This window comes from Camelina sativa, chromosome 19 (assembly GCF_000633955.1).
Source record: "Camelina sativa cultivar DH55 chromosome 19, Cs, whole genome shotgun sequence".
Classification (NCBI taxonomy): domain Eukaryota; kingdom Viridiplantae; phylum Streptophyta; class Magnoliopsida; order Brassicales; family Brassicaceae; genus Camelina; species Camelina sativa.
In genome coordinates, this window is record NC_025703.1 from 4,812,866 (window position 1) to 4,839,597 (window position 26,732).

General features: G+C 35.8%; 4 protein-coding genes and 2 long non-coding RNA genes across 9 annotated transcripts; 1 reads left to right on the forward strand and 5 right to left on the reverse strand.

Annotated features, from left to right (window-relative positions):
• On the reverse strand, positions 206–553 carry LOC109131043. The gene is made up of 2 exons (XR_002036775.1): positions 380–553; positions 206–267 (listed from the first exon to the last, which is right to left on the reverse strand). It is a non-coding gene; the product is annotated as an uncharacterized LOC109131043 (long non-coding RNA).
• LOC104767435 (protein BIG GRAIN 1-like E) lies at positions 2,601–3,484 on the reverse strand (the record flags this gene model as incomplete). Its single annotated transcript, XM_010491462.1, has 1 exon — positions 2,601–3,484. A coding segment is annotated over one exon (645 nt), but the record flags the coding sequence as incomplete, so codon positions are not given.
• On the reverse strand, positions 8,916–11,645 carry LOC104767437 (receptor-like protein 12). The gene has a single exon (XM_010491463.2). The coding sequence runs from the start codon at positions 11,595–11,597 to the stop codon at positions 8,916–8,918; it is 2,682 nt and encodes an 893-aa protein (XP_010489765.1). The 5' UTR covers positions 11,598–11,645.
• Positions 12,236–14,159, forward strand: LOC104764840. Of its 3 annotated transcripts, none has more exons than XR_763798.2 (4): positions 12,236–12,382; positions 12,482–12,906; positions 13,090–13,150; positions 13,929–14,159. It is a non-coding gene; the product is annotated as an uncharacterized LOC104764840 (long non-coding RNA). The 3 variants fall into 3 exon arrangements; XR_763799.2 differs by having other exon boundaries at positions 12,494–12,906; XR_002036707.1 differs by having other exon boundaries at positions 12,237–12,382; positions 12,509–12,906.
• Positions 16,085–18,763, reverse strand: LOC104767438 (receptor-like protein 12). Its single transcript, XM_010491464.2, has 2 exons — positions 16,712–18,763; positions 16,085–16,233 (listed from the first exon to the last, which is right to left on the reverse strand). Exon 1 carries the CDS (start codon positions 18,761–18,763, stop codon positions 16,718–16,720), a length of 2,046 nt encoding a protein of 681 aa, XP_010489766.1. The 3' UTR covers positions 16,085–16,233; positions 16,712–16,717.
• On the reverse strand, positions 22,287–26,707 carry LOC104764839 (receptor-like protein 12). Of its 2 annotated transcripts, none has more exons than XR_002036714.1 (2): positions 25,746–26,707; positions 22,287–22,724 (listed from the first exon to the last, which is right to left on the reverse strand). XR_002036714.1 is itself a non-coding variant. In XM_010488439.2 (2 exons), exon 1 carries the CDS (start codon positions 24,379–24,381, stop codon positions 22,996–22,998), a length of 1,386 nt encoding a protein of 461 aa, XP_010486741.1. In that variant the 5' UTR covers positions 24,382–26,707; the 3' UTR covers positions 22,287–22,724; positions 22,992–22,995. The 2 variants fall into 2 exon arrangements, 1 of the variants encoding a protein (XP_010486741.1); XM_010488439.2 differs by having other exon boundaries at positions 22,992–26,707.

Consider the following 26,732-nt stretch of genomic DNA (forward strand, 5'->3'; position numbering starts at 1 on the left):
CATCTTTATTGGTAGGTTTGTATTTTTGGGTTCTTACATTTTTTAATATTAAAAAGTGTACTTCTATGAAATAAGAATCTATTGTTTGTTAATTAAAATTGTACTTATAAGAGTGAGGTTCTTAGTTTTGAAAAAAAAAATTAGAGAATTAGTTATCAAGTCTCTGAATTAAAACATCAACACGAATGAGAAAAACCAGAAAATATATATAAACCCTAATATATTCCCAAAGTCCGAATTACATAATTCATAGTTCAAACCATTGATCTGCACATACAGAATTAAGAAGAAGAAGCATCGTTAGTTAAATTTGTAAGAGCCAAATTGAAAACCCTCGAAAGGAATCATCATCCGTAGTGATAATGGGAAGAAAGTGAACCATTCTCTCGGTCTTCACTTATGGATTGTGGTGCTGATGATAGAAAGAAAACCTTAAGCAATATTGAGTATCCTTCATCATTCTTCAAACCATCTCCGATTTGCACATAAAAAAATTAGGAGAAACCATCTTTAGTTATCAAGTCTGAATTTAACCATTAACATCAATAAGAAATTCATAACACTTACTTTTGTTAATGAAATAGAAGACGTCTATGTGTGATCCAGCTTGGTTAGCCCTTGCCATTCTTCCTGCAAAAGAGAAAAAGAGAAGAAGGCAAAAGATGATTTGCTGGTAGATCAATAAAACATATTACAGAACGCATTGGCTGGGGGATAAACATGAAAGAAATAGAACAAACAAAAAAAGAGAAAACTTACATGTCAACGATATAGGATTTGTCCATATCTCTCTTCTCTGCTCAGTGAATCAGAAGAACCAACGTTAGTATTTAAGATAAGAGATCAAAACTTAAATCCAAAGGGTGAAAAGAAACTGCATGCCTGCTTAGACGATGTCTCTCTCTGTGAAGATGTCTTTGTGTGAGCTGACGGGTTTGTTCCTGCAAGAGAGAAGAAAATAGATCAGTTGCTGTTTAGTAGAGTAAACAAAACAGAGTCAATAAGCAAATTTCTAACAATAAGGAGAAACAAAAGGAAAATATCTCAGTCTACTCTTAGACTTAAAAAGGATTTGTTGAAGCGAGAGTCTTCTTCTTCGTCTTCACCTTCAAAGTTCAAACCATGGCAGACCCGCACAACATATAATAATAAGAAACCAGTCTTCAGAGAGCTGTAGTTTTTTTAAGAGAAACGGATCAAAGATCTTGGAAGCTTTCCCATAAGTTGGTTATGACCGACATCGAACGACCTTAGACTTTCAAATATATGCTCTGGAAGACCTCCACTAAGATTATTTTGACGAAGGTTTAAAACTGAAAGAGTATTATTGAGATTTACCAAACAATGAGGGATTGAACTGTTGAAGTTGTTTTCAGATAAATCGAGAGTCATTAGAGAACGCAATGCGCATATGAAAGAAGGAATCTTGCCCGTGAAGTTGTTGTTGGAGGCAAGCAAGTACCTCAATAATGGTTTCCGGACAGAGGATAGTCCTTGTTTCTTTTTTGTTCTCTGGAAACCGATGAAAGTGTTGTTGGAAAGATTCACGTACTCCAACTTAGGTAGAGTCCATAACCAGCCAGGAACTTGACCTTGGATTTTGTTGTTGGAGATGTCTAGAAACCACATTTCATGTTGGGTTCTTAGGAGCTCTGGAAACTCGGTCAAGATGTTGGAGAGACTTGAGATGGGAGAAGATACTAAAGTCAACTGGGTGGCCCTGGGTGTCGAAATGAGAAAGGTCAAGAATCGAAAGGTTGACAAATTTGGAAATGGATCTTGGGATTGGCCCTTTGAAGTTGTTTATTCCAAGGGATAACGATTGTAGGTTAGATGGTGAAGAAGATGTATTACCAAACTCAAGAGTGCCGTTGAGTTGGTTATCACCGGAAAAAAATACAGTCAAAGAAGGAATGGAGAAGAGAGAAGAAGGGATAGTTCCACTGAAAGCGTTGTCACTTGCGTAAAAATTTCCCAAGTTTGATAGTGAAGTGATATTGGGAGGAAGCGCACCACTGAACTGATTGTAGGAGATATGTAAACCTAACAACCCTGTCAAGCTTAGAATTTTCAATTCTAAGACCACATTATGTAGCTACAAGTTCTTTTATTTTATCCTAAAATAATTTGAACTTAAAAAAAAAAAAAGATAATACCAAATTCAATGAGGTTAAAAAGACTCTTTCTTGCAGCATCACTATTGATCTTCATATGATTTCGTATGCAGATCTCTTCTAACTTATTAAGACTCCTAACCGAGGACAAAAAGAATGGACTTATAACAACCAACAAATGTAAAGGAAAAAACAAAACAAGCAAAAAACTTAACCGGCTGGTGAAACTTTGTTTATTGGTCCCATGCCATGCCATATAATATTTCTGGTTCTCAATGCTTTGATTATGTTTCCCTTATCAACGCTTTATATGATCTTTTACATATATATATAGATCAATTTTTTCCGGTCGGTGAATGTTACTCAATTGTATATATGTAAGTGACAAATTTCTCATTTCTACTGACATAAAAATGGTTTACTACGTACTCTGATATTAACATATTAACAACATTGTACAAGGAAAAAAAACGTAAAGATATGGAAACAGAATCCATGTGATAGACAAGAAAAAATTAGAAATTTTATCAAGTCTATCCTCAAATCTCAAACAAAACAAAAAATACTATTAAAGCATCCACAATCCAGGCCTGCCACAATCAAACCCAAGAAATCCAAAAAAAAAAATACATATAACTGAAGCAATCAGACAAGAACAAATCGAGAAAAAACAAACAATTTGTTTTATGGGTGTTATTACCAAGATCTGATGGAGTTGATGACGCTCAAGAGAGTTTGATCATATGAGTATTATTAATGTTAGCTACATTGGTAGTCTCGTACACTGGCAAGCCTCCACGAGACAACTCGTAGTTTTGTAATTTGAAGAGATCAGAACTTGAATTACTCTCCGTTCCATCATCATATCCCTCTCTCTTTATTCTCTGATCATCATCTTCATCATTAGCCCAGTTGCTCTGATTCTCCGAGAGGCTCTCCATCACCTTGAGTTTCTTGTCCAGCCACGAGTAGTCTTTGTGGGTCTTCTTTTCCTCTTCTCCCACTTGTTTGGTAGCAAAAGTGTAATTCAAGAACTGCTTGTAGTTCTTGGTGGGGGTGTTCAAATAAGGAGGATGAGTTCTGAAACCTGAGCTTGATGACGAAATTAGAGATTTTGATGATGATGATGTCGTAGTGGTGGTGGTGGTGGTGGTTGAATTAGATCTGCTTGAGCTCAAGAAATGGCTTATACTGCTTCTTCTCCTCCTCTTCATCCATCCTGCTCCGGTGAGCTCCTCTTCCATTTCGGGATCTGTTGGCTTCGACTTTGACTTGGACTTGTTATTCTTTGAACCTGATTGATGGAGCAGACGCACGGGAGGAGAGATGAGATAAACCCTTAATTTGTGAAGCTCCGGGAGAGAAGTTGATCACCGACGCACGGGAGGAGAGATGGCACCACAAGGCTTCGTGGAGAGTTAATGGCACCACAAGGCTTCGTGGAGAGTTAATCAAGGAGTACCTCAGCGCTGGCAGTCTCAGATTTCTGATGCTTTTCAAAATTTTGAGGTGGAATATCTCGATGCAGTGGTTTTTGAACCTCGGATACTGCTTGAGTATTCTGGTGCGGAAAGTGATTTGGCTGTGAAGCAAAATCATGATGCTGAACGAGTAAAAACCACAAGGCTTCGTGGAGAGTTAATGGCCGCTCCTCCTACCTTGTCACGGATCTTTGAAATCATCAATTCTCTTGAGATCCATTTTGGTTCCTATGTGTTCCTCTCTGTTTCCTCAATGATCCTATGTCTCTGTCTCTGTCTCAGAGCTTCAAGATATTTCTTCTCTATGTTTGAGGGGAACATATGATTTTAGACTTGAAAATCTGTTCATGAATGTAAAATATATGATTGTAGGCGAATATATGTTTCTCGGTTTGGTATTATATCTGACAATTGAAATATTTACATGTTGGCATTTTTGGTTAGGTGTATTAATTGTTATAATTTCATTTATTCATTTTAAACCAGGCGTTAGCACATGCTTGAAATTAAAATCTGAAGTGTCAAGCTCTATATAGAAACATACTACTTTTATTGTATTGATAATAACTAGGATTCAACCCGCGGTACAATATTTTTAATTTTAAAATTTTAAAATTTATATTGTATTTATTTGTTATTTTATTATTATTTTATTAATTTTAAAAATATAAAATTTTACAGGTATTTGATATAAGTATTCAAAATATAGATTTTTATAGTGTTTTCAAAGTTTTAACCTGTGTGGTATATGTATAGTCTAGTAATACATTTATCTCCTGGTACACATCTAAAAGTGTCACCAATCCCACCAATCTCACTCATCCCACTCTTATTTAACCCGCAATACACCGCAGGACAATATTTGGTTATTTAACTTGCAATACACCGCGAGTTAAATTTGTTACTCAAATGATGTTGTGTCATTTAAACGGAATAGGTCCTACAGCCACCAAACATCTATTAAAATAGATTTTGAGATTTTTATAGGATTAATCATTTAATGCATAGAGTTGTTTTAGGAACAAACATAATGTATATATATTTTCAACTTTTGTATGGCAATAAACGTTTAAAATTAGGTTGGTTTAAATAGATCCATTAATTGACATTCTACAAATGTTATTTTAGAAAAATCTGTAGGGGTTAATAGATGTTGTGAAAATATTTATGGCAATGAACGTATCAAATTAGATCGTTTTAAATAGTTCCATTAATTGAATTTCTACAAAATGTTATTTTAGGAAATTGATAAGGGTTAATGTTGTAAATAAAACAAAGTAATTAAGAAAAACTAAAAAGGCATAATACAAAATGTACTTCAAAAATGTTAAAAATGTTAATATAGATAATACACTCTACTCCACAAATATAATAAATCCAACACAGCTTGACTGACCTCACATTATAATTAACTAGTCTTTCTAATAAATCCAAGTGTTCTTCACGTTTAAAATGCAAAGACTTAAAAGTGTCTTTACATTTGAATAATCACATTTTTCCTTACTTTTATTCAACGTAACAGAAAACTTCAAAAGACAAGTTGTTTGTTCCAACCAATTGTTCCATTATAATCTCAGGAGCTTGTGGGCAAAATTGGAATGTACTTTGTGCTGGTTATGGAGAGAGTGACCCAACACCCAAATATGAAATGTTCGTCGAAGAGGCAAGCCTCCGATGTTCATGAACTAGCCGATGAGTTGCAGATTCCATGTACTATATATTGATCGGAATCTCAATGGGTTTATGCACCTTTGTTCCTTGATCTAAATCTCAATTTTTAATATAGATCATTAAATCGTTTTCATAAAAAAAAGATAAATCTTTAGTAGATACTCGATAAATGATACTTCGTGTGCAGACCAAGAAGAACCATTGAGATATATGAAAACGATTATCTTTGACATCTGCAACTCATCGGCTACTTTTCAAAACACATTCCTTGATCGAAATCTTCTTGGTGTTGGAATTAAGTTTGATTCCAAAATTATATATGCAAATGTACGTGTTTTATGTATATATTATGTCAGCAAGTTTGACGAGACTAAGATAACATAATTACAAACGAAAAGAAAGAAGCATGCATAATCCTATACAAGCTGATTACGATCTCTTGATTCACGATGGGATATGTTGACTTTTGCCATTTAAAATCTGCCTTTACTCAGAAATAAAAGAAACATGTAAAGAACAAATATGAAACTAGCTAGTTGCAGGTAATAGGTAATGACTATCTCTGGTTTTTCTTTTATTTTTGAGAAATTGAAATTTCATTGTGTGGATATAGAGATGTGCATACGTGTGCCTCTCTCGGGGGTAAGCAGGTGGAATATTTACATGAATTTAACTGAAACGTGATAAACAACGTCGTCTCTTGTCTTGATAATGACGTTTTGTTTTATTCTCTGCACCAATAAAAGAGGACTAGGTTCAGACCCGCAGGTGCGGAATTATTTTTGCATAATTTTAAAAAAAAATATAATTGTCAAGTGATCAAACCCGTCTAATATGTCTAATTGCAATGTTTAATTTTTTTTGACCCAAAAAACCCTATTCCTCGTAATTCACATTAGTAAATAGTATGTCCGCATATGTTCTGCTTAAATTCTTGTTCCCAAAATTCTCGTCCGGTATTTTTTCATACATGAATATATCCACACAAAATTCTCATAACCTGATTATTATGGAACTAATTTGAACGATTTCCTAAAATATAATAAATCTGTTGTTTAATCTTTTTTTTTCTTCTTAATATGTAAATTGGGTCAGTTTGACAACATGGATATTTGATATGATTTTTTTAAAAACCCTTAAGTGTATTCCCCAATTAATAGTATAGATTTTCTTCAATTATTGAATGAAATATTCCTTAGTTATACTAATGACAATTTAATGTAAATAATATAGTAAGAGAAGGGCAAATAATAAAATAGGATATAAAATATTTTATATAGGAGATACATAAGGTATTTTATTAAGAAGAATTCTATTAATTCGGATATTATTAGTTTTTTTAAAGTAATATATGTGTCCGTAATTGATGGAGAAATAAAATTACAAAATTGTTTCGTGTGGGGGGGGGGAGGGGGGAAACTATAATTGCTCATTAGATCCCTTATATAATTAGTCTTAGTTACGGTATTATATCACTGAATTTTATAAATTTTAATTGGTCATTAGATCCATATATATCTCAGCTATTTGTATAATATTATTACTTATTTTCATTTTTATTGGACTGAATTTTCTAAATTTTAAAATTTCTGTAAAAACACTATAACTACATATTTATATATAATGTTTAACTACATAGTTATCCAATTATTTCAATTGGTGATCATATGCTCTTTTGGGCAGATATAGTTATTGTTTCTAGCAAAAGAATAAACATTGAGCCAGTTTCAAATGATCTTCGTTTTTTTCACTATTAAAGTTTTATAAAATTATTAAAAAGATAACATTATTTATATTTTTGAAAAAATGATTTTAAATATATATATATATATATATATTTTACATCTCATAATATAGTTATATTATTATATTACAATACGTAATGAAATTAATTTAATTTTGAAAATATGTAGGGGTAATATTTATTAATTTTTGAATAATATTTACCAATTTTAGAATTTATAGGAGCAAAATATTGTGTATATAAATAAATTGAATAGCAGTGGCAGTTGACAAAAAAATATATATATATATAGCAGTGGCAGTTTTATGTAATTTTATCGAATACTAAGTATGAATAATAAATTGGCTACAAAGCTCTATGACGACGATACTTCAGCTTTTTCTCTGGAATGTTTATCTTTTAATATATAGGGGATGAAGAAAACCTAAAAAGAAAAGGCAACAACGCCGTTAAAGCCATTATAATTTTCTGTTAATGATTTCTCTTTTTAGTTTATTTTGTTTTCTTTATTTTAGTTTTTTTAAACAATTTAAATGTATTGGTTTAAAATAAATAGAGGTGAACAAAGGGGTTGAGCTTAGAGGGCTGAATCCAATAATCGTTCCATTTGATTCCCAAAAATATTTGTCTTTTGGAAAAAGTTAAAATCCTAATGAAAAGAAGAACGTGAAAAAAGCTTCAGAAGAAATTTTTATTTACATTGATTATAAAAACGAACAACAAAGAACATCTGCTTGAGAAAGACGGAAATGGGATCCCCCACCTTCGTAGATATATTGATTGAGGTAAGTTTAGGTCATCCATTGTTCTCGGAACTATAGAAAAAAAAAAAACAGTTTTTGCTTATGACACACTAATGGAACTACTGTGAATATGTTTTTCTATGCTAGATATTGTGGGAAGTCAAGGAATTGAAACATACTCAGATGAAACAAGCTGAGAGGATGATTACTTTGGAGATGGAGCTGGTAAAAATACTTTGCAAAATTCACAAATTTTACTTCTATTACACTTGCTTCAAGTACAAAATCTTTTATCTTTTGTTTGGGATCTTGCAGCTTGAATCAAGAAGGGAGCAGTGGAAGTTTCTAAGCACATGCATGGTAAGCTCAAATTACGAATAAACTCTTCTTTTAGCTACTTGTCTTTTGAACAAATGTGAGAAAAAACAGAGAATATGGAAATGATTTGACTCCGAGTTTGAAAGTACCTCTAAAGGAATACCCTTTCCTCTTTTGTTGCTAATCCTTGACTCCGTATGCTTCAATTTCAGTATGTATTGCAGAAAATAGGTATATGGTAGTTTTTTTGTTTACTCGCTTCCATTGCTCTTCGACATAAAAAAAAGGTTTGATTTTAACTATCACATGAAACTTACATTGACATTAAACTAAAAGCATTAAATCATTCCAAAGATTGTACATGCTCTTCTAGTTCACTTATTCACAAGCAAAATGCGCTAAGAAAGTTATTAACTAGACACTTGAGAAAGAGAGATCTTTGCCAGTTTTGGTCAAGCACCTGAAGTATCCATCCTTGTTGTATAACGGGCAGATTTGGAGAAGCATCGAGAGCTCTCAAACATTATAAACTCATAAATGCAGATAGTATGAAACTTCATTTTTCTCACGCCTCATCCTCAAAGCACCAAAGGATTGTGTCCTGTAAGAAATCAACCAGAGGAATCTTCCATGTTAAGTCCAAAACGCAGATCTTTAGATTCTTGAAATTCAGCAGTTTAATTACCGAAATATTAGAACTTCTGATGTAGTATACGAAAATAAAAGATCAAAGAGATATTTCCAACAAAATTCGGTATCAATTACGTACATATTTTTTAATAAAATTATCCAAATGTTTGCTAACAAATTCGTTAAAAAGCCACAAGGAACATTACCTCTCTCTCTAGTGAGTTGTGGTGCTTCTGCCTTTACGATTGTTTCGGCCAAAAGGGTTCATGAACCACTCTGGTTTGTGGGAAACCAATATGTATCCAAACGTCAAACCAGATACAATACCAGGTATGAATCCTATTGCAGCTGCTATCCAACTAATCACCTCTTCTTCATCTTCGTCCTCTGATTCTGGTGTTTCATACTGTTTATGCGATGCTGGCGTGTGAGCATCTCTGCAAACTTTGTCAAGAGAAGAGCCAAAAAGAAGTCCCGGATTATCTCCAAAGGAAGAGCAAGGCTGCGTTTGAAACTGAGTGCCCCTTGGAACTAGACCTGAAAGTTGGTTTTGAGAGAAGTTCATGTACGCAAGGAATGAGAGCTCTCCTAGCTCTTGTGGAATTTCTCCTGAAAGCTTGTTTTGGGAAACATCTAACGACTCGAGAACTGTCAGGTTCCCCACAGATGAAGGGATGTTGCCAGTGAAAGCATTGTTTGCCAAGTTAAGCACACAAAGCTCTTTTAATAGACCGATGGACTTTGGAATCTCTCCTTCAAATTTGTTTCCCGAAAAGTCGATTGCTGTTAAGATTTTTAAGATACGTGCCAGTTCCATCTCTACACCTTTATTCATCAAAACCATTGAATTATAGTAATAGGGAAATCCACCTCCCATATACTTTTCGGAAGACTGATCTTCGTCGGTCCCAAGTGATGACATAGCAGTCCACTTCGAAAAGTAATCTGATGGCAAAGTTCCATCGAAGTGATTATGTGATATGTCGATGATTCGCAACTGAGGGAACGAGGCTTGATGTATTGGTCCATAAAATGCATTGGAGCGAAGGACAAGAACTTGCAGCTTTTGTAGAGAACCCAACCAGAATGGAAACGTGTCGTTGATTCTGTTGCTTTCCACGTTCAAAACCTCAAGAGTAGAGAAACGGATGAAAGATCTTGGAAGCTTTCCCACAAGTTGGTTATGACCGACGTCAAACGACCTTAGTCTTTCAAATATATCCTTTGGAAGACCTCCACTTAGATTATTCTGTCGAAGGTTTAGATCTGAAAGAGTACTATTGAGATTTCCCAAACAAGGAGGGATTGAACCGTTAAAGTTGTTTTCAGATAAATCGAGAGTGTTTAGAGAATGCAACTCGCATATGAAAGAAGGAATATTTCCCGTGAAGATGTTGTTGGCGCCAAGCAAGTGAACCATAGATGGTTTCCGGACAGAGGATAGTCCTTGTTTCTTGTTTGATGTTTGGAAACCGATGAAAGTGTTGTTGGAAAGATTCACATACTCCAAATTTGGTAGAGTCCATAACCAGGCAGGAACTTGACCTTCGATTTTGTTGTTGGAGATGTCTAGAAACTCAATTTCATGTTGGGTTCTTAGGAGCTCTGCTGGAAACTCGGTGATACCGCAGCCTGATAAGCTCAAAGAATATATCTCCTGTGAAACTGAACTTTTGTTTGTTGTTGAAACATGGTTGCCTGAGAGATCTAAGTCAGAAAGGCTTTTGGAATATGATAAGAAATCATTCAAGTCAATCGTAGTGGTGGTGTTCAAATATGATATGTCAAGATATTCGAGTGAGTTGAGAGGCGAGAAGATACTAAAGTCAATTGGGCGGCCTTGGGTGTCGAAATGAGAAAGGCCAAGATACGAAAGGTTGACAAATCTGGAAATGGATCTCGGGATTGGCCCTTTGAAGTTGTTATTGCCAATGTCTAACTCTTCTAGGTTAGATGGTGAAGAAGATATATTCCCAAACTCAAGAGTGCCGTTGAATTGGTTACCACCCAAATAAATAGATGTCAAAGAAGGAATGGTGAAGAGAGAAGAAGGGATAGTTCCTGTGAAAGCATTGCCATTTGCTACAAAATCTCTCAAGTTGGATAGTGAAGTGATATTAGGAGGAAGCGCACCACTGAACTGATTGTTGGAAATATATAATTCTGACAACCCTGTCAAATTCAATAGTACAATGGGAAAACTTCCACTGAGCATATTAATACCAACATATAAGGAGGTTAGCTGGTTTAGATTGCCAAAAGAAGATGGGATTTCACCAACGAGATTGTTACCCCAAAAGTCGAGATAGGTGAGTTGAGAAAGGTTTCCAATCGAAGATGGAATCTGACCCGAAAACTGATTATAAGAAAGGTCGAGAGAGGAGAGGTGAGAAAGGTTTCTAATTGAATTTGGGATTTGACCAGAGAATTGATTTTGAGAAAGGTCCAGAGAGGTGAGATGAAAAAGGTTTCCAATCGAAGATGGAATCTGACCACTGAAATCATTTCCAGAAAGGCGGAGAGCGAGAAGATTAGAAAGGTTTTGAAGACTGCTATTGGAATGAAACCGGCCATGGAGGCCGCTGCACCTAAGGTCTAGCTCGACCACATCTCCGGACTTGGCATTGCACTTGATACCCTTCCAACTACAGCAGTCGCTGTTATTCCCCCATGACTCCGTCCTCGGATGAGATTCAAAGCTATCATGCATACAATTTTGCTGAAGCTGCCCAATCTCTAACTCGTTTTTGAAAGCGAGAAGTGCATCCCTTTGTTCGGGACTACACAAATGCCTAGGAGGAGCCGCAAGCACGTCTTCAAAATGATAAATGAATATGAGGAAAATAAAACAAAGAGAAATAGGAATGATAATCGTTGAGTTCCCGAAACCTTTCATTTAAAATTAATGAAGAAAACTGGAAATTGTGATGGTAAATATAAAAAGGTTTCGTCCCCATATCTCTTTTATAAACATATAATACGAATACATTCTACTCCACAAAGGTAATAAATCCAACACAGCTTGACTGACTCACATTATAAACTAGTCTTTCTACCAAATGTTCTTTCAGTTTAAAACGCACAAAGACTTAAAAAAGTCTTCACGTCTGAATTACGTTTGAATAGTCGATTTCCACAAATTTTGTCTTACTTTTAATAACGTGCAGGAAACTTCAAAACAAGTAAAAAGTGTTTGTCCAACCAAAAAAATTAAATCACCCAAAAGAAATCAATTCAAGGAGAGATGACTTTGTTATTAGTTGTGTAATGTGTACTCTCCTAGGTGATTGATGATCGACAGTGACTTTATCAATTTTGCGCAAAAGAAAAGACCCCAGAAAAGGCTAAGGCCCAATAGTATTGGGGATAAAAAATAAGACGCAGGCCCCTTGGTTGTTGTGACGTTGGTTTGTTTTTTTTGTCGTCAAACAAAAAAAGAATAAAAATATAAATAAGTTCTAAAAATAATATATATATATATATATATATATATAAATAAGTTCTCAATATTATATATAGCTAAGACGAAATATGGTTGTAGCAAATTTACTACTCATTTCGTTACAAAAAAGTCTGTAGCCAATGAGATACCGTAACTGTCGTTTGTATGAGGTTTCGAGATCTGGGACAAAGATTACTAAGATCTCCTCCAATTGTCTCAGATGGTGACGCATCTTTCAGGTTTGTTGAATCAAAATTCTTTTTTGACTTTTTTTTTAATTTTTGGTGGATTTAGATTCGTGGGTCTTTAACACGTTCGTGTTTTTCTCTCTGGTTAAGTCTTTGTCTTAGATTGTTGTCTTCTAGGTCGCTCTAATGGTGTGTGAAAGGTGAAAGCTTTAAGCCTCGTTTCTATCTCTTTGAGAACAATAAGGAGTGGTGATGAATCAGCAAAGGTTTGTTATGTTGGTAACGGTGACACCAGTCTCTTCGTCTTTGCACCCGTGTTCTCTCTTCCTCTTTTTTTTCCCCCCAAAACTGAATCAACTCTCTCTCTCTCTCTTGGTGAGAGCCGATGTCGATCTAATCGTCGATTTGTTGTGTGAATCCGGTGATTGAGAGGCGAATTGAGTCCATCGTGTGAATCTGTTTGAATCCGTTGAGTGAGAGGACAATCCACCGCCGATTACATCATCTCAAATCTCCGATTTGAGACTCGAAATCAGAGAGATTTCGTTCAACAATAATCCAATATCCTTCTCATGGTACGAAATTAGGCGTTTAGATTGTTGTATTCTTGTTTATAATCCATTGTTTGAATTTTATTTCGTTTTCATAAGAAAGTTTGCCTCAGTTTGTTTGATTTTATTGTTGTCTCAGTTTGTTTGATGTTCTCTTGAATATGCTGCAAGTCTTAATTACATTTCTTTATCTTTGTTTTTGTTGAGGTTAATGGACTGAACACACACCGTTGGAGACATGCGGTTGTCGTTTTACAATTGAAGCAAGGTACATGATTCTTTATCCTGTGTTTGTAATATCAAATTAGGTGAAGACCATACTATTTTTTGGTGATAAATGCTTGGACATTGACATTTAGCTGCATCGATTATCAACTGGTCATTGATTGCTATAACCACCAACCAAAACTTCTAATGTCACACTTAAAACAAACCACTTGTTATACAATGGTATCTCTTTTAGACTTGAATCGGTTTTTTAAAACTTGAATCTGTTTTTTATGCTCAGTGTATTTTCGGTGAAAAATGAATGATTGTTTGGTAGTTGTAGATTAGATAAATGATCCTTTCTCTTTCATTGCTAAAAACATTAATTACAGCTTCTTGATTATGTAGAGAAGACACCTTCTTTCCTTGCTCACTCTATCCTTCTCTTTTGCTCTTTCCTTCTTCTTCGTTCTGTCCTTCTCTTAACAACCACCTTCTTTCCTTCTCCTCCGTTCTGTCCTTCTCCTTTGCTCTTTTTTTCTTCTCTTAACAACCATCAGTATCTAGGAATGGATAAATCATATCTTTGATAACTAATGACATGTTTTGTTCTGTTTATGATCGGTCCACTTAACAAAAAAGTATATGCTTCCTTGCAGATATTTGATATGTTTGATATTAAACGACATGGACTGCACATGTTACATTGAACGTGAATAGGCAATGAATACTAGTCATGAAAGAGATCTTTTGCAATGTTTCTATGTTATGCAACTTTAAATACTAGTCATGAAAGCTTTGAATACTAGCCAGTTATTGAATGTGATAATTTTTTGCAGATCAAGCAAATGTTGATCGCTCTTCTCTACGAATATGAAGATCAAGCATAAAGATACTCGATAATGTTTGTTGTTGTCATTGGTTTTTAGTTGTGTTCCAAGTATATTTGATTGTGTCACAAGTTTTTAGTTTTCAAAATTTTAAATTTTTAGAACCTTTAAGTTCTACCATTGGACTACCAACATTTGATAGATTCTCATGTATCTAAATTTTTTGTCATTTACATTACTTTTATTGTTTTTAACAAAAAATTTGGAACCTAATGCATCTACCGTTGGCGATGCTCTAAGGGTTCCAACTGTAACAAGTTTGCGACCGGACTGTTGTGACTTTTTGTAACTAATTGCTACTAATTTACCCAACTCAATGTGTGGCAAGTTGCGACAGACATAAGTCACAAATAGTAGCTATTTGCTACAATTTGTCTAGTATCTAATGAGTAGTAAATTACCACAATTAGTGACAGAGGTAAAATTTGCTACGACCAAATAATTACTAATTAAATTTGTAACAAATTAGTAACAAATATTTTTTTGCTACGAATAATATGTAATACTTACAAATAAAATCGTAACTATACACAACAATTCTACCAGTGAAAGGATAGTCCTTGTTTCTTCTTTGCTCTTTGGAAACCGTGAAAGTGTTGTTGGAAAGATTCACGTACTCCAACTTTGGTAGAGTCCATAACCAGCCAGGTTGTTGTTGGAGATGTCTAGAAACCTTGGATTTGGTTGTTGGAGATGTCTAGAAACCACATTTCATGTTGGGTTCTTAGAAGTTTTGGAAACTCGGTGATAGCGCAGCCTGACAAGCGCAAAACTCGGAACAATTGTGAAGGGGGATTTGAAACAAAACTCTTGTTTGTTGTTGAAACATTGTTGCCTGAGAGATCTAAATAAGAGAGGCTTTTAGAATATGATAAGATATCATTCAAGTCAATCGTAGTGGTGGTGTTTAAATGGGAAAGGGCAAGATCTTCGAGTGACTTGAGATGCGAGAAGATACTAAAGTCAACTGGGCCTTGGGTGTCAAAATGAGAAAGGTCAAGTAACTGAAGGTTGACAAATTTGGAAATGGATCTCGGGATTGGCCCTTTGAAGTTGTTGTTTCCAAGGGATAAAGATTGTAGGTTAGATGGTGAAGAAGAAATATTACCAAACTCAAGAGTGCCGTTGAGTTGGTTATCACTCAAAAAAATATCTATCAAAGAAGGAATGGTGAAGAGACGAAAAGGGATAGTTCCAGTGAAATCATTGTGACTTGCGTCAAAAAATCTTAAGTTTGATAGTGAAGCGATATTAGGAGGAAGGGCGCCACTGAACTGATTGTTGGAGACATGGTGTTTTTGCACCGTCAATAGTACATGGAATCTACCTTTACTCAGAAATAAAAGAAACATGTAAAGAACAAATATGAAACTAGTTGCAGGTAATGACTATCTCTGACTTTTCTTTTATTTTTGAGAAATTGAAAGTTCATCGTGTGGATATAGAGATGTGCATACGTGTGCCTCTCTCGGGGGTAAGCAGGTGGAATATTTACATGAATTTAACTGAAACGTGATAAACAACGTAACGTCGTCTCTTGTCTTGATAATAATGACGTTTTGTTTTTTCTTCTCAGCACCAATAAAAGAGGATGAAGAAAACCTAAAAAGAAAAGGTGACAACGCCGTTAAAGCTATTATAATTTTCTGTTAATGATTTTTTTTTTTGGTTTATTTTGTTTCCTTAATTTTTGTTTTTTTTAAAACAATTTAAATGTATTGATTTAAAATAAAGAGAGGTGAACAAAGGGGTTGAGCTTAGGGCTGAACCCAAGAATATTTGTTTCCGTTTGATTCCCAAAAATATTTGTTTTTTTGGAAAAAGTTAAAATCCTAATGAAAAGAAGAACGTGAAGAAAGCTTAAGAAGAAATTTTTTATTTAGATTGATTATAAAAACGAACATCTGCTTGAGAAAGAAGAGATCCGACTCTAATCCTAAAATCATTTCAAGACGGAAATGGGATCCCCCACCTTCGTAGATATATTGACTGAGGTAAGTTTAGGTCATCCATTGTTCTCGGAACTATTAAAAAACAGTTTTTGATTATGACACACTAATGGAACTACTGTGAATATGTTTTTCTATGCTAGATATTATCGGAAATCTTTGCTAGTTTTGGTGAGGCACCTGAAGTTTCCATCCTTGTTGAATAATGGAGAAGCAATGAGAGCTCTTAAACGTTATCAAACCATAAATGCAGATAGTATGAGCTTTCTCTTTCACGCCTCGTTCTTGTTGTTTTCTTGGACACCCTGACACCAAAGGATTGTGTATGTAAGATAGCAACCAGACAAAGCAGTCCAAACAGATAGATCTTTGCATCCTTAAAATTCAGCAGTTTTATTACCGACTGGGTGTAGTATACGAAAATTAAAGATCACATAGATATTTCACAAATTTCGATATCAGTTACGTACCTATTTTTTAAAAAACTATCCATCTAATTATTCTAATGCTTACTAACAAATTCATTTAGAAGTCAGAACAATACCGAGTGGGTGTAGTATACGAAAATGAAAGATCAAAGAGAGATTTCACAAAATTTGGTATCAATAACAGACATATTTTTAAAATATTTATCCACCTAATTATTGTAATGTTTGCTAACAAATTCATATAAAAGTCAGGACATTACTTCTCTAGTGAGTTGTAGTGTTTCGACCAATAGGGTTCACCTAATTATTCTAATGCTTACTAACAAATTCGTTAAAAAGTCAGAACGAAAATTACCTCTCTCTAGTGAGTTGTGGTGCTTCTCCGTCGACGATTGTTTCGGCCAAAAGGGTTCATGAAACACTCTGGCTGGTAGGAAAGCAATATGTATCCAATCATAAACCCAAAGGAAATACCAGGTATGAATCCTATTGCAGCTGCTATCCAACTAATCACCTCTTCGTCTTCTTCCTCTGATTCCGACGTTTCATATACTTTTGTGGCTGGCGTGTGAGCATCTCTACAAATTTCATCAAAAGAAAGGCCGAAAAGTCTCAGGTTTACCTCGAAAGAAGAGCAACGTTGCGTCCGAAACTGAGTGCCCCCTGGTACTAGGCCTGAAAGCTTGTTATGAGAGAAGTCCATGTACGCAAGGAATGAGAGCTCCCCTAGCTCTTGTGGAATTTCTCCTGAAAGCTTGTTTTGGGAAACATCTAACGACTCGAGAACTGTCAGGTTCCCCACAGATGAAGGGATGTTGCCAGTGAAAGCATTGTTTGCCAAGTTAAGCACACAAAGCTCTTTTAATAGACCGATGGACTTTGGAATCTCTCCTTCAAATTTGTTTCCCGAAAAGTCGATTGCTGTTAAGATTTTTAAGATACGTGCCAGTTCCATCTCTACACCTTTATTCATCAAAACCATTGAATTATAGTAATAGGGAAATCCACCTCCCATATACTTTTCGGAAGACTGATCTTCGTCGGTCCCAAGTGATGACATAGCAGTCCACTTCGAAAAGTAATCTGATGGCAAAGTTCCATCGAAGTGATTATGTGATATGTCGATGATTCGCAACTGAGGGAACGAGGCTTGATGTATTGGTCCATAAAATGCATTGGAGCGAAGGACAAGAACTTGCAGCTTTTGTAGAGAACCCAACCAGAATGGAAACGTGTCGTTGATTCTGTTGCTTTCCACGTTCAAAACCTCAAGAGTAGAGAAACGGATGAAAGATCTTGGAAGCTTTCCCACAAGTTGGTTATGACCGACGTCAAACGACCTTAGTCTTTCAAATATATCCTTTGGAAGACCTCCACTTAGATTATTCTGTCGAAGGTTTAGATCTGAAAGAGTACTATTGAGATTTCCCAAACAAGGAGGGATTGAACCGTTAAAGTTGTTTTCAGATAAATCGAGAGTGTTTAGAGAATGCAACTCGCATATGAAAGAAGGAATATTTCCCGTGAAGATGTTGTTGGCGCCAAGCAAGTGAACCATAGATGGTTTCCGGACAGAGGATAGTCCTTGTTTCTTGTTTGATGTTTGGAAACCGATGAAAGTGTTGTTGGAAAGATTCACATACTCCAAATTTGGTAGAGTCCATAACCAGGCAGGAACTTGACCTTCGATTTTGTTGTTGGAGATGTCTAGAAACTCAATTTCATGTTGGGTTCTTAGGAGCTCTGCTGGAAACTCGGTGATACCGCAGCCTGATAAGCTCAAAGAATATATCTCCTGTGAAACTGAACTTTTGTTTGTTGTTGAAACATGGTTGCCTGAGAGATCTAAGTCAGAAAGGCTTTTGGAATATGATAAGAAATCATTCAAGTCAATCGTAGTGGTGGTGTTCAAATATGATATGTCAAGATATTCGAGTGAGTTGAGAGGCGAGAAGATACTAAAGTCAATTGGGCGGCCTTGGGTGTCGAAATGAGAAAGGCCAAGATACGAAAGGTTGACAAATCTGGAAATGGATCTCGGGATTGGCCCTTTGAAGTTGTTATTGCCAATGTCTAACTCTTCTAGGTTAGATGGTGAAGAAGATATATTCCCAAACTCAAGAGTGCCGTTGAATTGGTTACCACCCAAATAAATAGATGTCAAAGAAGGAATGGTGAAGAGAGAAGAAGGGATAGTTCCTGTGAAAGCATTGCCATTTGCTACAAAATCTCTCAAGTTGGATAGTGAAGTGATATTAGGAGGAAGCGCACCACTGAACTGATTGTTGGAAATATATAATTCTGACAACCCTGTCAAATTCAATAGTACAATGGGAAAACTTCCACTGAGCATATTAATACCAACATANTTGGCCCTTTGAAGTTGTTGTTGCCAATGACTAACCATTTTAGGTTAGATGGTGAAGAAGATGTATTTCCAAACTCAAGTGTGCCGTTGAGTTGGTTATCACTCAAATCAATAGATCTCAAAGAAGGAATGGTGAGGAGACAAGAAGGGACAGTTCCAGTGAAAGCATTTTGACTTGCATGAAAGCTGGTCATCTTGTTGAGATTGCCAAAAGAAGATGGGATTTTACCAACGAGATTGTTTTCCCAAAGGTCGAGATGGGTGAGTTGAGAAAGGTTTCCAATTGAAGATGGGATTTTACCAACGAGATTGTTTTCCCAAAGGCTGAGATGGGTGAGTTGAGAAAGGTTTCCAATCCAAGATGGAATTCGACCACTGAGACTATTAAACGAAAGTTGGAGAGAGGTAAGATGAAAAAGGTTTTCAATCGAAGATGAAATCCGACCACTAAAATTATTTCCCAAAAGGCGGAGAGTTGNAAAAGAAGATGGGATTTCACCAACGAGATTGTTACCCCAAAAGTCGAGATAGGTGAGTTGAGAAAGGTTTCCAATCGAAGATGGAATCTGACCCGAAAACTGATTATAAGAAAGGTCGAGAGAGGAGAGGTGAGAAAGGTTTCTAATTGAATTTGGGATTTGACCAGAGAATTGATTTTGAGAAAGGTCCAGAGAGGTGAGATGAAAAAGGTTTCCAATCGAAGATGGAATCTGACCACTGAAATCATTTCCAGAAAGGCGGAGAGCGAGAAGATTAGAAAGGTTTTGAAGACTGCTATTGGAATGAAACCGGCCATGGAGGCCGCTGCACCTAAGGTCTAGCTCGACCACATCTCCGGACTTGNGTTTCCAATCAAAGACGGGACTTGACCATAAAAATCATTAAATGAAAGGTCAATAGTGGTTAGAAAAGGAAGGTTTTGAAGACTGCTATTGGAATGAAACCGGCCATGGAGAAAGCTGCAGTGAAGGTCTAGCTCGATCACATCTCCGGACTTTGCATTGCACTTGATACCCTTCCAACTACAGCAGTCGCTGTTATTCCCCCATGACTCCGTCCTCGGATGAGATTTAAAGCTATCATGCATACAATTTTGCTGAAGCTGCCCAATCTTTAACTCGTTTTTGAAAGCGAGAAGTGCATCCCTTTGTTCGGGACGACACAGAAAATGCCTAGTTGTAGGAGCCGCAAGCACGTTTTTGAAATAACAAATGAAAAAGAAAATAAAAGAAAGAGAAATAGGAATGATAATCGTTGAGTTCCCGAAACCTTTCATTTAAAATTAATGAAGAAAACTGGAAATTGTGATGGTAAATATAAAAAGGTTTCGTTCCCATATCTCTTTTATAAACATACAATAATAATACATTCTACTCCACAAAGGTAATAAATCCAACACAGCTTGACTGACTCACATTATAAACTAGTCTTTCTACCAAATGTTCTTTCAGTTTAAAACGCAAAGACTTAAAAAAGTCTTTACGTTTGAATAGTCGATTTCCATAAATTTTGTCTTGCTTTTAATAACGTACAGGAAACTTCACAAAAAAAAAAAAAAAAAAAATTTGTTTGTCCAACCAAAAAAATTAAATCACCCAAAAGAAATGAATCAAGGTGAGATGTTATTGGTTGTGTAATGACTCCCTAGGTAATTGATATCGACATTCGACAGTGTCTCAGCGTCAAGACTTTATCAATTTTGCGCAAAAGAAAAAAACCCAGAAAAGGCTAAGGCCCATTAGTACAGGGGATAAAAAATAAGACGCAGGCCCTTTGGTTGTTGTGATGTTGGTTTGTTTTTTTTTTGTCGTCAAACAAAAAAAGAATAAAAATATAAATAAGTTCTAAAAATAATATATATATATATATGTTCTCAATATTATATAGTTCAAACTTTTATTATATTGATAAAATAAGAAAATAAATATTTTCAATAGTATAGATTATAATTTATATTTTTCTTGTTATAAATTATGCATAACAGATTGTTATATTTCCCCCCCCCCCAAATATTAGATTTTGTTCAAAATATAATATAATCTTTAAAATGAGGCTTTTATCTCATTTATTAAGTTTCAATTAATTTTTAAATATATATATTTCTTAAAATATCTCTATTATTCTGTAATCTAAATTTGATTTAAATTCAATTAAATAATTGCATCTCTTGAGTAACATCTTGTTATTTTTTCAAAATTTTGATCTTTTGTCAATCTATTTATTGAATTTAAAATGTTTCTTTATGTGTTTTGTAACTTTGTATGCTTTGTTGTCAATTGTATAAGGAGGATTTAATTGCTTTGCTTACCCGTATTAAGAGCGTGTTTTTTGTGTGGTGTCGATGTTTTCATAGAAGATTGGGGATTTTTTTGTCCAATTTTAGGGTATTTTTTTATTTTATTTTAGAAGATTTCTTTAATTTGTGAACAGGTTTACCAGTCCCTCTCACATGGCTTATATCAAGAACATTGATCCTGGTTTGACGCTGTTCCTGTTCACGGCATCTTTGAAGCTGCTAGTGAACGAAAAGTACTTAACATTGATCCCAAAGCTTGGTCTCCAAATGGGACTGATCCAAGTCCATATCCTGCTCAGGTACCTTTACTTACTACAGAACGCTTCCTTTAACTGATTTACCCAAATGTCTTCTAAGTTGAAATGTATCTCGTTCTGCAAATTTTTGGCACAGGTAAAGGTTCGAGTCCGAGTGCGGTGTGAGCCCTTGCCTGAAGAAAAGTTCAGCCCAGTAATTTCGGAGAACTACAAGGATGAAAAGATGTTTTGGTTTGAACTAGACCGAGGTCAAGCCACTAGGCAAATAAAAGTCAAGCCACTAGGTCAGGTGCAGAAGTCTAAGTGGAGTACCGGCAATTCGTTTTCAAACGTAGGAAAGGTGCTGTCCAGCACACAGCTTTTCTTTTTACCTTTATTCCTAAGAGCAAAAGAAGGTAAACACAAATCACACTCCTATGCTTTGCATCTAGATGGACTGAACAAGATTTTGGAGGACCCTAAGGATAAGGATGGTCTCCAGAGCTTTGTAGGTAACATGGGAGCAGTTTCGTCATTCTTGGGAGGATGAGAAGATTTCCTGGTACTTTGAGGAAAGAAGTATATCTAAATCTCCTTGTGGTTCCTCACCTTCGTGGATATATTAAAAAACAGTTTTGCTTATGACCCACTATTGAAACTACTATGAATATGTTTTTCTATGCTAGATATTGTCGGAAGTCAAGGAGTTGAAGCATACTCAGATGAAACAAGCTGAGAGGATGATTACTTTGGAGATGGAGCTGGTAAAAATACTTCGCAAAACTCACAAATTGATACTTCTATCACACTACTTGCTTCAAGTACAAAATCTCTTATCTTTTGTTTGGACTCTTGGTTCTTGAATCAAGAAGGGAGATACTTCGGCCAAAAGGGAGCAATGGAAGTTTTTAAGCACATGCATGGTAAGCTCAAATTAAGAATAAACTCTTGGAGTTTGTAATGCTTCTCTAGCTACTTCTTGTCTTTTGAACATGGAAATGATTTGGTATATGATATGGAATATGGAAATGATTTGACTCCCGAGTTTGAAAGTCACTCTAAAGGAATACTCTTTCCTCTTTTATTTATAATCCTTGACTTTGTATGCTTCAGTTTCAGTATGTATTGCTGAAAAATAGGTATATGATATTTTTTTATTCACTTCCATTGCTCTTCGACATAAATAGGTTTGATTTTAACTATTACATGAAACTAAAAGCTTTGAACCATTCCGAAGCTTGTACATGTTCTTCTGGTTCACTTAATCACAAGCAAAATGCGCTAAGAAATTCATTAACTAGCCACTTGAGAAAGAGAGATCTTTGCTAGTTTTGGTGAGGCACCTGAAGTTTTCATCCTTGTTTAATAATGGAGAAGCAATGAGAGCTCTTAAACGTTATCAAACCATAAATGCAGATAGAATGAGCTTTCTCTCTCACGCCTCATTCTTGTTGTTTTCTTGGACACCCTGAAAGCACCAAAGGATTGTGTATGTAAGAAAGCAACCAGATAAAGTTTCCATGTGAAGTCCAAACATAGAGAGATCTTTACATTATTAAAATTCATCAGTTTAATCATCAGAATAGAACTTCTGGTTATAGTATACGAAAATGAAAGATCAAAGAGATATTTCATAAAATTCGGTATCAACTACGGACATATTTTTGAAATATTATCTACTGAATTATTCTAATGCTTACTAACAAACTCGTTCAAAACTCAGAACGAACGTTACCTCTCTAGTGAGTTGGAGTGCTTCTCCTAATTCTACGATCGTTTCGACCGAAAGGGTTCATGAACCACAACTTTGGTTTGTAGGAAAGCAATATGTATCCAACCGTAAATCCAAAGGAAATACCAGGTATGAATCCTATCGCAGCTGCTGTCCAACTAATCACCTCTTCGTCTTTGTCCTCTAATTCCGGTGTTTGATGCGATGCTGACGTGTGAATATCTCTGCAAACTTCGTCAAAAGAAGGGCCAAAAAGAAGTCCCATATTGTTCTCAAAAGAAGAGCAAGGCTGCGTTAGAAACTGAGTGCCCACTGGTACTAGGCCTGTAAGTTTGTTATGAGAGAAGTTCATGTACGCAAGGAAAGAGAGATCCCCTAGCTCTTGTGGAATTTCTCCTGAAAGCTTGTTTTGGGAAACGTCCAGCGAATCGAGAGCTTTCAGGTTCCCAATAGATGAAGGGATGCAGCCAGTGAAAGCATTGTTTGACAAGTTGAGCACATGAAGCTCTTTCATTAGACCGATGGACTTTGGAATCTCTCCTTCAAATTTGTTTCCCGAAAAATCGATTGCTGTGTAGATTTTAAGGATACATACCATCTCCAACTCTACACCTTTATTCATCAAAACCATTGAATCATGGTAATAGCCTGATTTATCTCCCATGTAATTGCGTGATCCACCTCCCATATACTTTTCGGGAGGCTGATCTTCGTCGGTCCCAAGTGATGACATAGCAGTCCACTTCAAAAAGTAATCTGATGACAAAGTTCCGTCGAAGTGATTATGTGATATGTCGATGATTCGCAACTGAGGGAACGAGGCTTGATGTATTGGTCCATGGAATGCATTGGAGCGAAGGACAAGAACTTGTAGCTGTTGTAAAGAAGCCAACCATAAGGGAAACGTGTCGTTGATTCTGTTGCCTACAACGTTCAAAACTTCAAGAGTTGAGAAACCATTCAGAGATCTTGGAAGCTTTCCCACAAGTTGGTTATGACCGACATCAAGCAACCTTAGACTTTCAAATATATCCTCTGGAATACCTCCACTAAGATTATTCTGCCGAAGGTTTAGATTTGAAAGAGTACTATTGAGATTTCCCATACAACGAGGGATTGAACCGTTTAAGTTATTTTTAGATAAATCGAGAGTGCTTACAGAACGCAATGCACAAATGAAAGAAGGAATCTTGCCCGTGAAGTTGTTGTTGGAGCCAAGCAAGTGAACTATAGACGATTTCCAGACAGAGGATAATCCTTGTTTCTTCTTTGATCTTTTGAAACCGATGAAAGTGTTTGTGGAAATATTCACGAAGAACAACTTTGGTAGAGTCCATAACCAGCTAGGAATTTGACCTTCGATTTTGTTGTTGGAGATGTCTAGACTCATCATTTCATGTTGGGTTCTTAGGAGCTCTGGACACTCGGTGATACCGCAGCCTGATAAGCTCAAATAATCTATCTCATCTGAAAGGGGATTTGAAACCGAGTTTGTTGTTGAAACATGGTTGCCTGAGAGATCTAAATAAGAGAGGCTTTTGGAATATGATAAGATATCATACAAGTCAATCGTAGTAGTGGTGTTTAAATAGGAAAGGAACAGAAATTGGAGAGACTTGAGATGGGAGAAGATACTAAAGTCAACTGGGCGGCCTTGGGTGTCGAAATGAGAAAGGTCAAGATCCAAAGAGGTTGACTAATTTTGAAATGGATCTCGGGATTGGCCCTTTGAAGTTGTTGTTGCCAATGACTAACCATTTTAGGTTAGACAGTGAAGATGCATTCCCAAACTCAAGAGTGCCGTTGAGTTGGTTATTACGGAAATAAATTCCAGTCAAAGAAGGAATGGTGAAGAGCGAAGAAGGGATAGTTCCAGTGAAAGCATTGCCAATTGTATCAATATCTATCAAGTTTGATAGTGAAGCGATATTAGGAGGAAGCGCGCCACTGAACTGATTGTTGGAGAGTGATAACAGTAACAAACATGTCAAGTTCAATAGTACATTGGGAAAATTTCCACTGAGCATATTGCTACCAACAAATAAGGCGTTTAGTTGGTTTAGATTGCTAAAAGAAGATGGGATTTCACCAACGAGATTGTTTCTCCCAAGGTGGAGAGAGGTGAGATGAGAAAGGTTTCCAATTGAATATGGAATTTGACCAGAAAATTGATTATCATTAAGCCATAGCTCGATGGAGGTTTCCAGTTGAAGATGGAATCTGATCACTAAACTGATTACCATTAAGGTAGAGATAGAGGAGATGAAAAAGGTTTCCAATAGAAGATGGAATCCGACCATTGAAATAATTTTCAGAAAGCCCGAGATTGATAAGATTAGAAATGTTTCCAATGGAATACGGGATTTGGCCACTAAGATCGTTAAATGAAAGGTCAAGAGTGGTTAGAAAAGGAAGTTTTTGAAGACTGCTATTGGAATGAAACCGGCCATGGAGAAAGCTGCAGCGAAGGTCTAGCTCGACCACTTCTCCGGACTTGGCATTGCACGTGATACCCTTCCAACCACAACAGTCGCTGTTATTCCCCCATGACTCCGTCTTCCGATGAGATTCAATTTTATACCGCATACAAGAAGGATTAGGCTTCCCAATATGAAACTCGTTTTTGAAAGCAAGAAGTGCATCCCTTTGTTCGGGACGACACAAAAAAATGCTGCGTAATAGTAGGAGGATCCCCAAGCACGTCTTCGAAATAACAAATGAAAAATAAAACAAAAGAAAGAGTAATTGGAATAATACCCGTCGAGTTCCACAAGCCTTTCATTTTAATTTCCTTGAATTATAAAATAATGAAGAAAACTGGAAATTGTGAGATGGTAAATAACATGCATGGTTTCATACGCATCTCTTTTATAAACATAATAATCATAATACACTCTAATCTACAAAGATAATAAATCCAACACAGCTTGACTGACTCACATTATGACTAGTCTTTCTACAAAGTGTTCTTGACGTTGAAACGCAAATACTTTTAAAAGTCTTTACGTTTGAATAGTCAAAGGCGGGACTTGACCATAAAAATCATTAAATGAAAAGGTCAAGAGTAGTTAGAGCATGTTCAACGGTTGGGTGCCAAAAAAAGTATTTAAGCATGTTTGTAATTATAATATTGGAAATAATTAACTTAAAAACATTTTTAAAAATCTGTAAAATGGCATGCTCCAATGGTAGATTCTAATTTTGGGTTCCTAAACAGTCTAAAACATATTTCAAGTTCTGAAATCAGTTCAGAAAATGGAACTCTGATGTCAGAAACTCAAGAGATCTTCACACATGATGCAGTAACCTCTCACCCTCATCTTGGGCATTGGCCAATCCTGATCTGGCTGAGATATCAACACATTCTGGACAGGAGGATCCACAAAAATGTTGCATACTCTGTTTATCAAAATGCAAGAGAAAAGGGTAGGTACAATATTCATGAAACAAGATGGGCAACAAAAGAAAATCTGAAGTGGAGATAGTTATTATTACTTGGAGCTTAGATCCGACATTGGACAAGAAGTTTCCATCTGACGCTTTCTCAAGACCCACCCAAGCTTTATTCATCTACCATAACAATTACAACAACAAGAAAAATTCTTAAAACTTAGAATTGGAGAAATAAACGAAGAAGACTGATTACAAAAGCCCTTCTTTTATCTCATTCCTAGTGGTCCTAAATGAGGTTCGTTATCAACAAAACCTCTAATCAGAAACAAAACCAAAGCTTGTTCATTGGTC